We start from the raw sequence: 13,090 nt of genomic DNA, 5'->3' as shown, positions 1-13,090 counted from the left end.
CTTTTTCTTCTTATTTTTATTCCTAACTAGTTTCTTTATTTGCTTCTTGTTTTTTTTATTTCCAACTATTTTTTGGGGCTTCTTTTTCTACTTGTTTTTATTCCCAACTTTTTTTTTTTTTTTATCTCCCTGTATCAAGTTAACATTATTATTATTGGTGGTGGAGGTGAAGAGAAAATATAAGTGTGATGGGGCGTCCTTATTCCCAACTAGCTTCTGGTTTGGCTTCGTCAGGGGATTAATAAACTCGCCTCATGACACTCTTGCCTCTCTCTGAACTTCCCTTAACCTTGTCATAATGTCACAGTATTATTATTATCATCTTAATTGACACTATTGTTATTGTTAAGCCTTTCACTGTTAATGGCGATATGACTCCTTGCTTTAATTCGATAACCCCAAAGCTTTGATAGTCCTTCTTGCCCTTTTTCTTTGTCACGTTAAAAAAAAAAAAACACTTAGTAGGAAAAAATATTCATGAAAACCCTTATTATTATCTCTGTCTTTATGAGAGATGGAAACGCTTGAGGATACGGGTCTATGTCTACCTTTATTACTATTAGTAGCTATCTTTAGACATTTATCAGTAACACGTGCGGAAATAACACTATGTAATCTACTTACTCTTTATAATTGGTAGTTCTCGATACTAGTGGAAGTCATTAATGGTAACACGTTGATTGATACCGTATTTAATCTCGTACGTGTCACAGTTTTTATTATTATTATTAATTCCTTACGGTAACACTTGCAATGGCACTGTATCTACTCTCTCCACTCTTCGCTTCGTCTGTTTTATTCTGTTCTCTCACATATAGTTTATTATTATTATTATTATTATTATTATTATTATTATTATTATTATTATTATTATTATTAGTAGTAGTAGTAGTAGTAGTAGTAGTAGTAGTAGTAGTAGTAGTAATAGTAGTATTAGTTCAGCCTTCTTAGTATCTGTGTAAACTAGCGTTGCCCCTGTTATCAGTACCCCGGAAAATCTCTTATCTAACAGCATTACGTAACAGGATTGATTATAGTATCAGGGTTAAATCCTCTTACCCTTTCCTCTGAATCGTTCTCAGATCCTGTATTTAACATTATTACCCCTGAAGACATCTCTTCATTTTATTTAATGTTATTTATTTTTATTTAGCTATTTTTATTCAATAACAGTAATAGTAACACACTCCATTCCTCTTAAACTTTCCTCTGATTAATTTTCGAATCCTGTATTAAACATCATCAATCCGGAAAGCATAATTTATTTAAGAGAAGCAACAAAATCGACAACACAGACAGACTCCAATCCTCTTATCACCTCTAATATAATATCCAGTTATATACGTAATACTGTTTTCACCCAAAGCACTCATTTACTTATTTTTATGCACTTATCTGAGAGATCACCTCTCTGTGTCGGGAAGCGCCATACAGATCAGCATTTTGAAACGCTTTGGACTCTCACTCGAACTATTTTCAAAAGCCAGAGAGAGATTAGTGGTTGGTCGTGTTCTCATTCGTGTGTCTAACATCATCAGTCTGGAAAACACACTTTATTCAAATAAAAACAACAAGATCAACACTACAAACAGACTCCAGTGCTCTTAATCCGTAAAGCATACTTTATTCAACAGAAGCAACAAAATCGTCAATACAAACAGACTCCAGCCATTCTAAACACCCATGGTTCCCCTTCAGACACACCGTGGCAGGCCTGCGCGCTCTACTGCCAAAAGAAAAACAGCACAAGTTTCTGGACGCCTCGCTATGAATTCAAGGACATGCCCCACATCGCCACTCACCTCCCGGACGGCACCCCCTGTCACCTGGGCAAGGAATACGTGTGCCAGAACCGCGCCTGTATGCCCAAGGTAAGTGTGGGTCTGTGGATGGATGCCTGGCTGGGTGGCGTTGTGGCTGAGGTGGATTTGTTGTGTGGTTGGAATGTGAATCGTGTTTGATGTGGTTTGATTCGGTTTGTTGTGTTGTGTTGTGTTGTGTTGTGTTGTGGTTTGTTTTGTTGTATTGTGTTGTGTTGATGTGGTATTGTGTTAGTGTGTGTGTGTGTGTGTGTGTGTGTTTCTCTCTCTCTCTCTCTCTCTCTCTCTCTCTCTCTCTCTCTCTTGCTCCAAAAGTGAATGTAATACAAGGAGTTAAGCCATTTAAATTATCAAAACCAATCAACCTGTACATTTTCAACACTAATTAATTTCTTGCCATTCATTTCATTACCAATAACAACGATCACCATCAAAACGAAATTATTGACACTTATAAAAACTATATCCAGTTATATATGTAATACTGTTTTCACCCAAAGCACTCATTTACTTATTTTTATGCACTTATCTCAGTCATCGCCTCTCTGTGTCGGGAAGCGCCATACAGACCCGTATTTTGAAACGCTTTGGGTTCTCACTCGAACTGTTTTCAAAAGCCAGAGAGATTAGTGGTGTTAGTCGTGTTCTCACTCGTGTGTTCCCCTCATGATGATACAGAATCGTTGTTGAGCTATCAAGGACCATGAAAGCACCATTGGAGACCTAATAACTCATAACAGATATTTGAGAGTATAGGGGATATAATAAGGATGGCGTAAGCAAAATTCTCAGGGTCATTAATCACGATAGGACAAGAAATAAGTGGGAAAGTAGTCGAGATGAGATGCCCAAACGTTTCATGGTATGTGTAATGTTTATGCAATTTTCAGACACCTATGGGGAGGAGTGTGCTTCTGATTCCAGAGGACAAACTCTTGGAGCCTGACATGTCCTCTGATTACGAGCCTATAGATGTGGACAACCTCTTTGAGTAGTCTACACGAGTTGTCCCTCATGGTGCCTGCTGCCCTCCGTTTTCTTTGGTTTTCCTTTGGTTCTCGCTCCTTTATAAACACTGCTCTCAATGAGTGCCATAAGGGATCAGTGCTCTCTTATTGTTGTTATTATTATTATTTATTGGGTTTTCTTGTGGTTTAGTTTAAACATTCAGTCTTCGTTGTTTTTAAGTATTCGTTACTCTGTTGTGTTTCTTATATATTTTTTTTATAGCTTTACCTAATGTTCCTGCAGTGAATGTTTAAACAGCTTATGTTTCGTGAATTACATATTTCTGGAACCCACCACTTTCTAAGCTTTGTAAAATACTAATAGAGAAAGAAGGGCTGAGCTACAAGTCTGTAACAACACCCGCGGCCATCTCTTTCTGCTCTATATTCAAATATTATTGTCATTCACTCAAAATATAAATCTTATTTAATTTCATCTGTGGTTTCATTTGATGTTTCGGTTTATGTTTTTTTTTTTTTCATGTTTGCTCTTGCTACTAGTATCCATTAAGATTTTTTTTTATCCTTAATGAAGTGAGAAGTGTTGATCCATACATGCATAGAACAAAGAGAATAATCAAGTACATCCAGTATGCTTGACGAAAAAAAAAAGGGAGTAATTAATAACTATAAAAGAAGAACATAGATAAATAAAGAAAATAGAGAATTGATCTTTTAATATATATACATTAGAAAATAAATAAAAAAAGTAAAGAATAAGAAATTAAGACACACACACACACACACACACACACACACACACACACACACACATATATATATATATATATATATATATATATATATATATATATATATATATATATATATATATATATATTCTAGCATATAAGAGAATAATAATGTAAAAAAAAAAGAGATGCAAGGAAAAAGAAATGTAGCTAGAATCTCGTAAAGTAGTTCCGTTAAAAAGACGAAACTCCAAAGCAAACAATCTCTCGTGACGTGATGTTTGTTTATCACTGGCGGCGTGGCAGAGTGACGGCGCGGCGGTGTGGTGGAGAGACAGGACGAAAATGTTGGCAGAATATTGAGTGATTATTTATTTAAGCGAGTGGAGTGATGGTTGCCTGGTGACAAGAGGACGCCACGCTAAGTAGACCTTGGCACGAACAGTAAGTAAAGTGTATGTATGTGTATGTGTATGTATGGGTGTGTGTGTTAATAATACATGCCGTTATTATTGATGATTGTAGACAGTTTTAGTTATGGGTAATGGCAAGAAAATGTAAATCTTTGCTCTTATCAATTAGTCTTGGTTACATGACAGCGAATATGTATAGTGTGATGATGCTGATAGTGATGGCGGTGACGGTGACAAAAAGAGGGAAAAAGATTGTGAAATATAGAATACAAGTGTATTTTAATATAGTGAGTGGTGTTTTATTCTTATGGTGATGATGACGACTGTGGTGAAACAACAGGGAATAACAGTGAAACATACAATAATAACCAATGTAGCCATTCATGAGTGGTGTATTTGTGTATGTGGTAATGCTGATGGTGAAGGTGGTTGAAAGTGTACGGAATATAATATTGATATATACAATTACAGCCTTGAATGGTTGTTTTTTTTTTACGTGTTTATATAGTAATGATAGGAGTGGTGAAGTTGATGATAGGAGGTAGTGTTGTGAGATGTACGATAATAACTTGTTAGGACACAAACACACCACGCAGTACACATTCTCTCTCTCTTTCTCTCTCTCTCTCTCTCTCTCTCTCCCTCAACCATCGGACGTCTCAGTGATGGGCTTGCGAAGGGTGATTAAACAGTAAGGGACCAAGAGTTTAGATGCGGGGCTTCCTCAGGGTGGGGGAGGGGGGGGCGGTGCTGAAGAGTCCAACTAGAGATTATACTCGTTGGGAATTGATGAGGTATTTTCACTGATGACTGTTCACAGGTTAACTATCAAGACTGTAAATGATTCCTGATTCTAGGGTACGATTTGTCTTATTTCTAAGCCTGACCTATCCGAGCTTATCTTAACCGGAGCCAAATTGATAGCATCCACAGTGCACAGCGAAGGAGAATTTTGTAGAAAACTTAGAGAATCCGTAAAAGTTTTCTCCTTAATAACACGTCTTCGCTGGCTCACTACATGAACTGCAAAGGAGGTGGTAATGCTATGCTGTGCTACGAGATGCTATGTTAAATTAATGTAGCTTTCTCTGCAGTATTATGGCTAGGCTCGTTAAGATTAGTCTATGCAAACTGCTAAGATAATCCTAGGCTTAGCTATATGCAAGGTTTGTTTGAATTAACTTATATAAACTGCAGGTAACTATAGGCTTGGCTGTGTCGCTAGGCTTGTTGAGATTACTTATATAGACTATGTATGTTCAGAGGTTCTCAAACTTTACTGCTTAGTGGCGTGCTAATGATATATCTTGGAATCTGACGGTGCACCAACTCTTCATTCATGAGTAATGTATACCTGTCCATGAAAATTACGCGGCGCACTTGGGAAATAGTTACGGCGCACTTCTACACCATGGCGCACAGTTTGACAATCACTGGTGTAGAAGATAGCTGTCTAGATTAGTCTATGTAAACTGCTTCCTTTGCTTCGTTATGTCTTTTGTATTCGATGTATAGATAACCAGGCTAGGATACCTTATATTTATCGCACTGTTAAAAGATTATTGTGTTTACGAGAATACAGAAACCACACTTAGAAGAAAAAATAAGTATGATGTGGAGAATGTCTCGAAATAATCACGAAAAGATTCCTGTGATGTTATGTGTGAAATTTGTGCCTTCGTACTGAAAATTTTAAGGTGCTTTTTTTTTTTTTTTTGGCAACGATGTCTCGTGCCATTAGTCTGCATGCGTGAGTGTGGCGGCGATGAAGTCCAGTACGTGTCTCGGAGGAGTTTACTCGAGAAATGGGGCAGTAATTGAGGGAAAATAAGTACCATGATTGTTTTTTCTTTCCTTCCATCATCACCGTTATCATTATTGTCCTCTTGTTTTTTTTTCGTGTTTTTCTTTTGTTTTTGTGTTCTTGTTCTTGTTTTCCTGGTTCATCGTTCTGGTCATCGCCGTTGTCGTCGTCGTCATGATGATGATGATGATGATGATGTTGATGATGATGATGATTATGATGATAATGATGATGATGATCATCATCATCATTAACATAATCTTTTTCTTTTCTTTTTTTCAAATTTTCTTTTTCTTTTCTTTCTATTACTACTACTACTACTACTACTACTACTACTACTACTACTACTACTACTACTGTTACTGTTGTTGTTGCTGCTGATGTTGCTGGTATTACTACTGTTATTACTGCTACTACTTCTGTTATTACCATTTTACTACTATTCACCAATTTCGCCCTTCATTTTTTTCACACGTAGGGTAACGAAAAAAAAAAAAAAATGTTTTACACGCTGTCTCGTCATTCCTGCACAGACAGTCACTCTTTTCCTGCTGGTCCCGGCAAAGGTTCTCCCCCCAGCAGGCAAAGGCCAGGCAGACGGGTGGCCATTGTTTATGTAGCTATACAATTCAGGAAGTGCCACCCGGCGGAACTGTGCAGAATTAGCGGCAGCGAGTGGTAGACTGACCGCGGTCCGCTGCTGCCTGGTGAAGTGCGTGAATTATTTAGTGGTGCGAGCGAATATGACAAGGGCAGAGAGAGAGAGAGAGAGAGAGAGAGAGATAGATAGAGAGAGAGAGAGAGAGAGAGAGAGAGAGAGAGAGAGAGTGGTGGGTCCTGCCATCCCTCTCCCTTCTGGCAAGACGTAAAAGAATAAAAATGACAAAAGACTGAAAGATACACTTTGACTTGTTACAACGGCTGTTTGAAATGTCACAACACACACACACACACACACACACACACACACAGAGGGCGTGGCAGGTCTCACCCCACACCAGTAAAAGAGTAGCAGCGCCTTCGGGTATCACTGGGGGAGATTTTATTTTATTTTTCTTCTAACCTAACCTTTACACTTTCCCGACTGTTATCTTTTTTCGCACACCAGAGAACAGAGGGAGCGAGGATCACATGCTGAAATATATATCCTATTTTATCTGTCTCTTGTTCCTGGCGTGACGCAATCTGGTAAATGATGATAATGCCATGCAGTTCATGTTGGCAGTGAAGGGCATGGATTCTTAGCGCCTCATTTCACTGTACAAAGAATGAGTGTCGGCAAAAGAACGCTGGAGCAAGTTTGAAGATTATGTTGTACGTAGATAATTAATGAATCGTGATGAACCTAATGAACATAACCTAACTAACCCAACCAGAAAAAAAAAAAATAAATAAATAAAACAGTTGTAGCATGTTTAACCCGTTCACTACGTCACGATTTTTTCTTTAATCACTAACAACTTTTCAGACTCTTTTTTGTACTTTGCTCTCTTAAATATCTTTGCAGCAAAAAAAAAAAAAAAAAAAAAAAGATAGAATTACCCTCCTATTATCTCTTTTGTCTCGCAGTCTACACGCAAATTATTTTCTTCAATGTTTTAGAGGTTAATGAAAGACGCCCATTAACAGTCAAAAGGGTTAACAATGATGTCGTTAGTCAAGTGAACCTCGTAGTCTATACAAGGCATGGGACGTGATCATGGAGCGGAGGGCAGACAGACGGACAGACAGACAGGCAGACAGACACACCCAGCAGTAGCGGCGACACTTGAGCCTCAGTTGCGTGTCACATTGAAGGCTGGCTACCCGAGTCAATAGTGTAGTAATGATGCATGCCGTTTCCTCTCCCCCTCTCCCTCCCCTCCCTCCCCTCGCACACCAGCATTTTATTGGCTACTTAAACATTCATACAGACATGGATCATCTATTGTCCCAGCAATTGTGGCAAGCTGGTGGTGTGCGTGGCGTCACCAGTGTGGGGTGTGGTGTGTCGGGCGCCATCTAGGAGTGGTGTGTTGCATTGCGGTGTGTTTCTACTCGTATATCTTGCAGGGAAGTGCGTGCAGTTGGTGTAGGTAAAACGTGGACCCCCTCAATACCAGTTGTCTTATTTATTATTGTTATTGTTATTTATATTTTTTACTGCTACACTGCGGTACTTGAATGGAAATTATTGCATGTGTCCTTTGTTGTGGGTCTTCTCTACGTCTGGCAGGGAAGTACGGGCAGTTTGCTTTGTTAATGTGAAAATCCTGAAAAGAAGTTGTCTTAATTTTCTAAACTGCTACTGTATCGTACGTGAAGGGAAGTGATTGTTTATGTCCTTTACTGTGGTTCTTGTCTATGTCCCTGGGTCTCTCTATGTCTCTAATGACTCTGTTTGTCTATGTACGTGCATTTGGCGTTGTTAAAAGTGGAATGTCTCAGAATAAGTTGTCTTTTATATCTTTTTTGAACTGGGACCCCGCCACACGTGAAGGGAAGTGACTGCATGTGTCCTCCAGCAGATGAGTTATCAAGACGCCTGTAAAACTAAATTGGCCTACTATTTCTTAACTCTTCCTTTGACTTTTTAAGAGCGGCAAGTTGAACAGACCCTTTTTTTCGGTCCATTTTTTTTGCTTTTATCCAATATTCTTGACACACTAAAAAAGGAGGAAAACATAATAAGAAATAGGGGAATAGAAAAGAAAGAAAAGATAAATTACGAGCATATGAAATGAAATGACAAACAGAAACACAATTTGCATATAATGATGATGTACTGTGGCGGTAGTTCCCTCTTTCCCACTGTGGCGAGTGACGAGTGGCTGTTCTCTTCACCGGCCCTGCGTTAGTGCTCGCCCAATGGTGTACCACTAAGCACCTTTTTACTGTGTGGCTTACGCGTTGTGTACTAGGCAAATACCAGTTTTCCTATTAGTTATGAGTCAATCGATATATATATGACACCCATTTCCTCATTGACATTTGTTCTATATTATTTACATTATCATTCATTCCATTTTATACCATGTTCTCTCTTATGTTTACTTATTATCATTTTTCATTTTTTATCAGCAGATTTTACAGGGAGTGCCACGTGTTGGGCTCAGCTGATGCCTTCTTGCAGCTTTCCTTATTTTCATGTGTTCTTACTCTGTCCATCATTCTTTTGTCGAGCTTTCTTTGTCTGTGTCCTATGCTATATTGATTTGAGCGCTGGGTATTAAAATGTATTACTCTCTCTCTCTCTCTCTCTCTCTCTCTCTCTCTCTCTCTCTCTCTCTCTCTCTCTCTCTCTCTCTCTCTCTCTCTCTCACAGCCAATAATGACGTAATTTGAAATCTGCAGAAGACACGCAACTTCAACTGCCGAGGACGCACTCAGCCCGGATTATCCATAGCGTGCATCCACTCCTGTGTGTGTGTGTGTGTGTGTGTGTGTGTGTGTGTGGAGAGAGAGGGGGCGGAGGCTTAATACTTCACTCGCCCTGCAGACAAAGAAAGATACAGGCGAGGGGAGGGAGGGAGGGAAGGCAGGGATGAGCGAGAGGGAACACAGGAACAGCGAGGAGGCGTTGGATATTTTATTTATTTATTTATTTGTTTTTATTTTATAGCACATAATGAATTTGAACTTTTTTTTTATGTCTGAGGGGAACTGGCCAAGGATAACAAAAGAGGGAAATAAATGCCCACTGAGGTGTCAGTCCCAAAAGGAAGGCCAAAAGTAACATCCAAATTAAAGGATAAGTGTCTTGAAATCTCCCTCCTGAAATATTTCAAGTCATAGGAAGCAGGAGATACAGAAGCAGGTAAGGAGCTCTAGAGTTTATTAGAAAAGAGATGAATGATTGAGGATACTTGATAGCTCTTGCATTAGAGAGGTGGAGAGAATAATGGTGAGAGAAAGGAGAGCTATACTAACTATGGTGTTGTGCTACTAATGAGGGGTAGGTGTCGGAAAATTTTTGTCCGTAATTAATTAATCAATTAATTAATTAATCAAATTTTTGTGGGGGAAATGGTTTATTGAGTCTTTTTTTTTTTTTACCATTATTATCATTATTATTATTATTTTTTTTTTTTTGCTATTTGTGTGTTGTTCCTCTGATCAGATTTCTTGACTTGTAAAAATAAATAAATGAAGTAATATATAAGTAAGCAAATATATAAATAAATAAGTAAAATAAATAAATAAATAGATAAACATCACTACTGAGACTTGCTGTATGTATTTTAAAATGCAGGTAAACAAAAAAAAAAATAATGAATAAGTAAATAGATAAAAAATAAATAATAATGACACCAATAGTAATAAGTTTTTTCGCCGTACATTGTCTCTAAAGTACAGAAAACAGACAGATTGTGACGAAAGAAAAATCGATTTGCTGTGAATAAAACCAGGGTATAATGATGTAATCTACCCTGGAAACTATAAACTTTTCCGAGCTAAATAAGAGAGGGGAGAGAAGAAAGGCAAGGGCGGACAGGAGGTTATAAGGGAGAAGCTGGGATGATGCGGATGAGTGAGAGAGAGAGAGAGGGAGAGAGAGAGGAGAGAAAGAAAGGAAGGAAAGCAGGCGAGGACGAGGAAGAAGAGAAGGCAGGGTGGTAGCAAGGGACCAAGAGAGAAAGAGAAAAAAAAGAAAGCAAGGTTGTGTGAATAAGCAAGAAAGAGAGTGTACAAAAAAATAAATAAATGAGTGGATGGATAAGTGGATGGATAAGAGAAGGAGGAACAGGTAGAGGAAGTAAGAAGGATTAGGAAGAGACGGGGGTGAGAAGAAGAGGAAGGTGACACGAGTGAGAGAGAGAGAAACATAGAAGGAGGCGGGTGAGAAGCTGTACAAGTGTGGTGGAAACGGAACAAAAGAGGAAGGTGGTGAGAGAGACGTGCGAGAGAGGGAAGGCAAGAGAGGAGAAGGAGGCGGGGTAAGAAGAGACAGGGAGGCAGTGAAACAATAGGAGAGGGTGGTGATATAAATGGATAAGAGAAGGGAGGGAAGGGAAGGGGCGAAGGTGTGAAGGAAGACGTAGGGATGGCGAGGCAACAGAGGAGGGTGGTGATATAAATGGATAACAGAGAGAGAGAGAGAGAGAGAAAGAGAGAGGAGGGAAGTAAAAGGGAAAGAGACATTGGAAAAATTGCTAGGTAAGCTGGTAATGAAAAAGCTTAAAGCCGTTATTTCTTGCCCCCTGAGAATTTTGTTTATACCTTCCTTGCTACATCTGAAAGACCTCAATCAAATCACATTTTTAATCCATCGTTACTGCTAGTCCTCTCATCTCTGTCGATATATAGATAACCACAAAACACAAACATAACAGTACCAAACACGAGTAGGAGAGGGAGGGACGCAAGAGAGGATTAATGTATAAGATTCTTATTTTTATGATTATGAATGTCTTATTGAGTTTAGCCAAGCAACACGGTGCATTCCAAGTCGATCCGCGCTCCTTGTGTTATTGTTCAGGGCGATGAGGGTGGATAGATCAATGCAGGCCGCAGAGAGAGAGAGAGAGAGAGAGAGAGAGAGAGAGAGAGAGAGAGAGAGAGAGAGAGAGAGAGAGAGAGAGAGAGAGCAGTACGAAATGGAGAAAAAGAAGAGAAAAAGTATAAAAGGAATGAAAGAGAGTTGAGAAAATGGATGGAGGGAATGCGAATAACAGGAAGAGGGGAAGAAAAGACAAAAGAAATGAACAAAGAAGTAGAAAAAAAACGAAGACGTGGTAAAAGAGTGGAAAGGAGAATAGGAGAGAGAAAGAAATATTTAAATAAAGAAGTGGCAAATGGAGGAAGAAAGACGTGAAGCTGAAAAAAGTAAGTTAGTGAGGAGAAAAATAGATGAGAGAGAGAGAGAGAGAGAGAGAGAGAGAGAGAGAGAGAGAGAGAGAGAGAGAGAGAGAGAGAGAGAGAGAGAGAGAGAGAGGAAATGATATAGAAATTGATATAATGAAAAATAGATTAAGTTGATGGTAAGAATTTATGACATTAAAGAATAAAACAAGAGAGTAATAATGAATGATAAATGAAGGACATAAGAAAGACTCGTGAAAAATAATAGAAATGAGTGAAGGAAAGTAAGCAAGGGGAAAAAAGAAATAAGATTGTAAAGAATATAGAAATAAAGAAATATGGTGAAGGTAAGAATTCAAGATAGCAAGGAATAAAGCAACAAAACAAAGTAATAAGGAAGTAAAAGAAAAAAATCAAAATGAAGAAATGCAACGAAAGGTGAATGAAGTCGAAGGTAAAAAAAACATAAGATAGCCAAAAAATAAGGAATAAATAATAGTAATAATAAATAAGGTAGACAAAAAAAGAAAGACTGATAAAGATAGTTAGAAAAAAAAAAACAAAACTAACCAATGTTGAACTAAAAGACAAATAAATGAAACAGTAGATCTAAAACTCGTACTCTGAAAACAATTTATAAAACGCGGGGAGTGAAATATTTGCGATGTTATTTTTCCCTCCCCCCCACCTCTCTCTCTCTCTCTCTCTCTCTCTCTCTCTCTCTCTCTCTCTCTCTCTCCCCCTTTATAGGAATGTATTTATGTACGTATATTTATGTCAGCGTCAGTGAGGAGGCAGCTGGTAACAATTTGACATGTTGGCTTCCTGCTTTGATGATGTGTCAATTGAATGTTTTCGTTGTTGTTGTTTTTGTTGTTGTTGTTGTTGTTGTGGTGGTGGTGGTGGTGGTGATGGTGGTGGTGGTGAAAGTGTGCGTGTGTGTATGTGTGTGTATGTTTAATAGCCCATCAAAAGAGAGAGAGAGAGAGAGAGAGAGAGAGAGAGAGAGAGAGAGAGAGAGAGAGAGAGAGAGAGAGAGAGAGAGAGAGAGAGAGAGAGAGAGAGAGAGAGAGAGAGAGAGAGAGAGAGAGAGAGAGAGAGCGCAGTAACAAACCAAATCACTCTTAAAAACAACCACAAAAGAAAAAAAAACACAATCACACACATCATTTAAAAAAGGTCCCTCACGAAAAAAAGCAAAAAAAAAGAAAAAAAAAGAAGAAAGAAAACAAGAAAGAAAGGAACCTGTCACTATGAACTAATTAACCAGGCAGCTCTTGATTCTACCTGCAGCGGACAGGCAACAGTCGGAGCTGCCAGTTTTCTCAGGTGCCGCGCGGTAATCGCATTGCGGTGGTGAGTGGGAAGCAAAAATTCAGCTTCACTCTGCGCGCATCCTCGATCCTTTTAAAAGCGAAGAGTCGAGGCTGAAATAAAACTAGACACTGTTCTTTGTTGTACTGAAGGTTAGTAATGCAATACGTTGTGTGTTTAGGTTTTCATTTGCTATCGTTTTTCTTTTTTTTTTTTCGTTTTCTTTATTTTTTCTTGAGGAGAATGTTAAGTTACTCAG

The 13,090-nt window shown here is 38.5% G+C and overlaps 2 protein-coding genes across 2 annotated transcripts in view; both read left to right on the top strand.

The window, feature by feature from the left end:
- The window catches only part of LOC135105880 (A disintegrin and metalloproteinase with thrombospondin motifs adt-1-like), a 54,060-nt gene extending 50,797 nt beyond the window's left edge, over positions 1 to 3,263 (top strand). The window contains 2 exon segments of the mRNA XM_064014522.1: positions 1,699 to 1,871; positions 2,711 to 3,263. Coding sequence (XP_063870592.1) covers positions 1,699 to 1,871; positions 2,711 to 2,815 — 278 coding nt within the window. The 3' untranslated portion in view covers positions 2,816 to 3,263.
- A 544-nt stretch (positions 3,264 to 3,807) lies between these two features.
- LOC135105878 (GTP-binding protein Di-Ras2-like) overlaps positions 3,808 to 13,090 on the top strand; it is a 112,251-nt gene continuing 102,968 nt past the window's right edge. Inside the window, exon 1 of the mRNA XM_064014518.1 lies at positions 3,808 to 3,963. The gene's annotated coding sequence lies outside the window, so the exon portion shown is untranslated. The remainder of the gene's footprint in view (positions 3,964 to 13,090) is intronic.

The sequence above is a fragment of the Scylla paramamosain genome, chromosome 12 (genome assembly GCF_035594125.1).
Source record: "Scylla paramamosain isolate STU-SP2022 chromosome 12, ASM3559412v1, whole genome shotgun sequence".
Taxonomy (NCBI): domain Eukaryota; kingdom Metazoa; phylum Arthropoda; class Malacostraca; order Decapoda; family Portunidae; genus Scylla; species Scylla paramamosain.
Note: the sequence above shows the minus strand (reverse complement) of the source record. Positions and strands in the feature narration are given on the sequence as shown.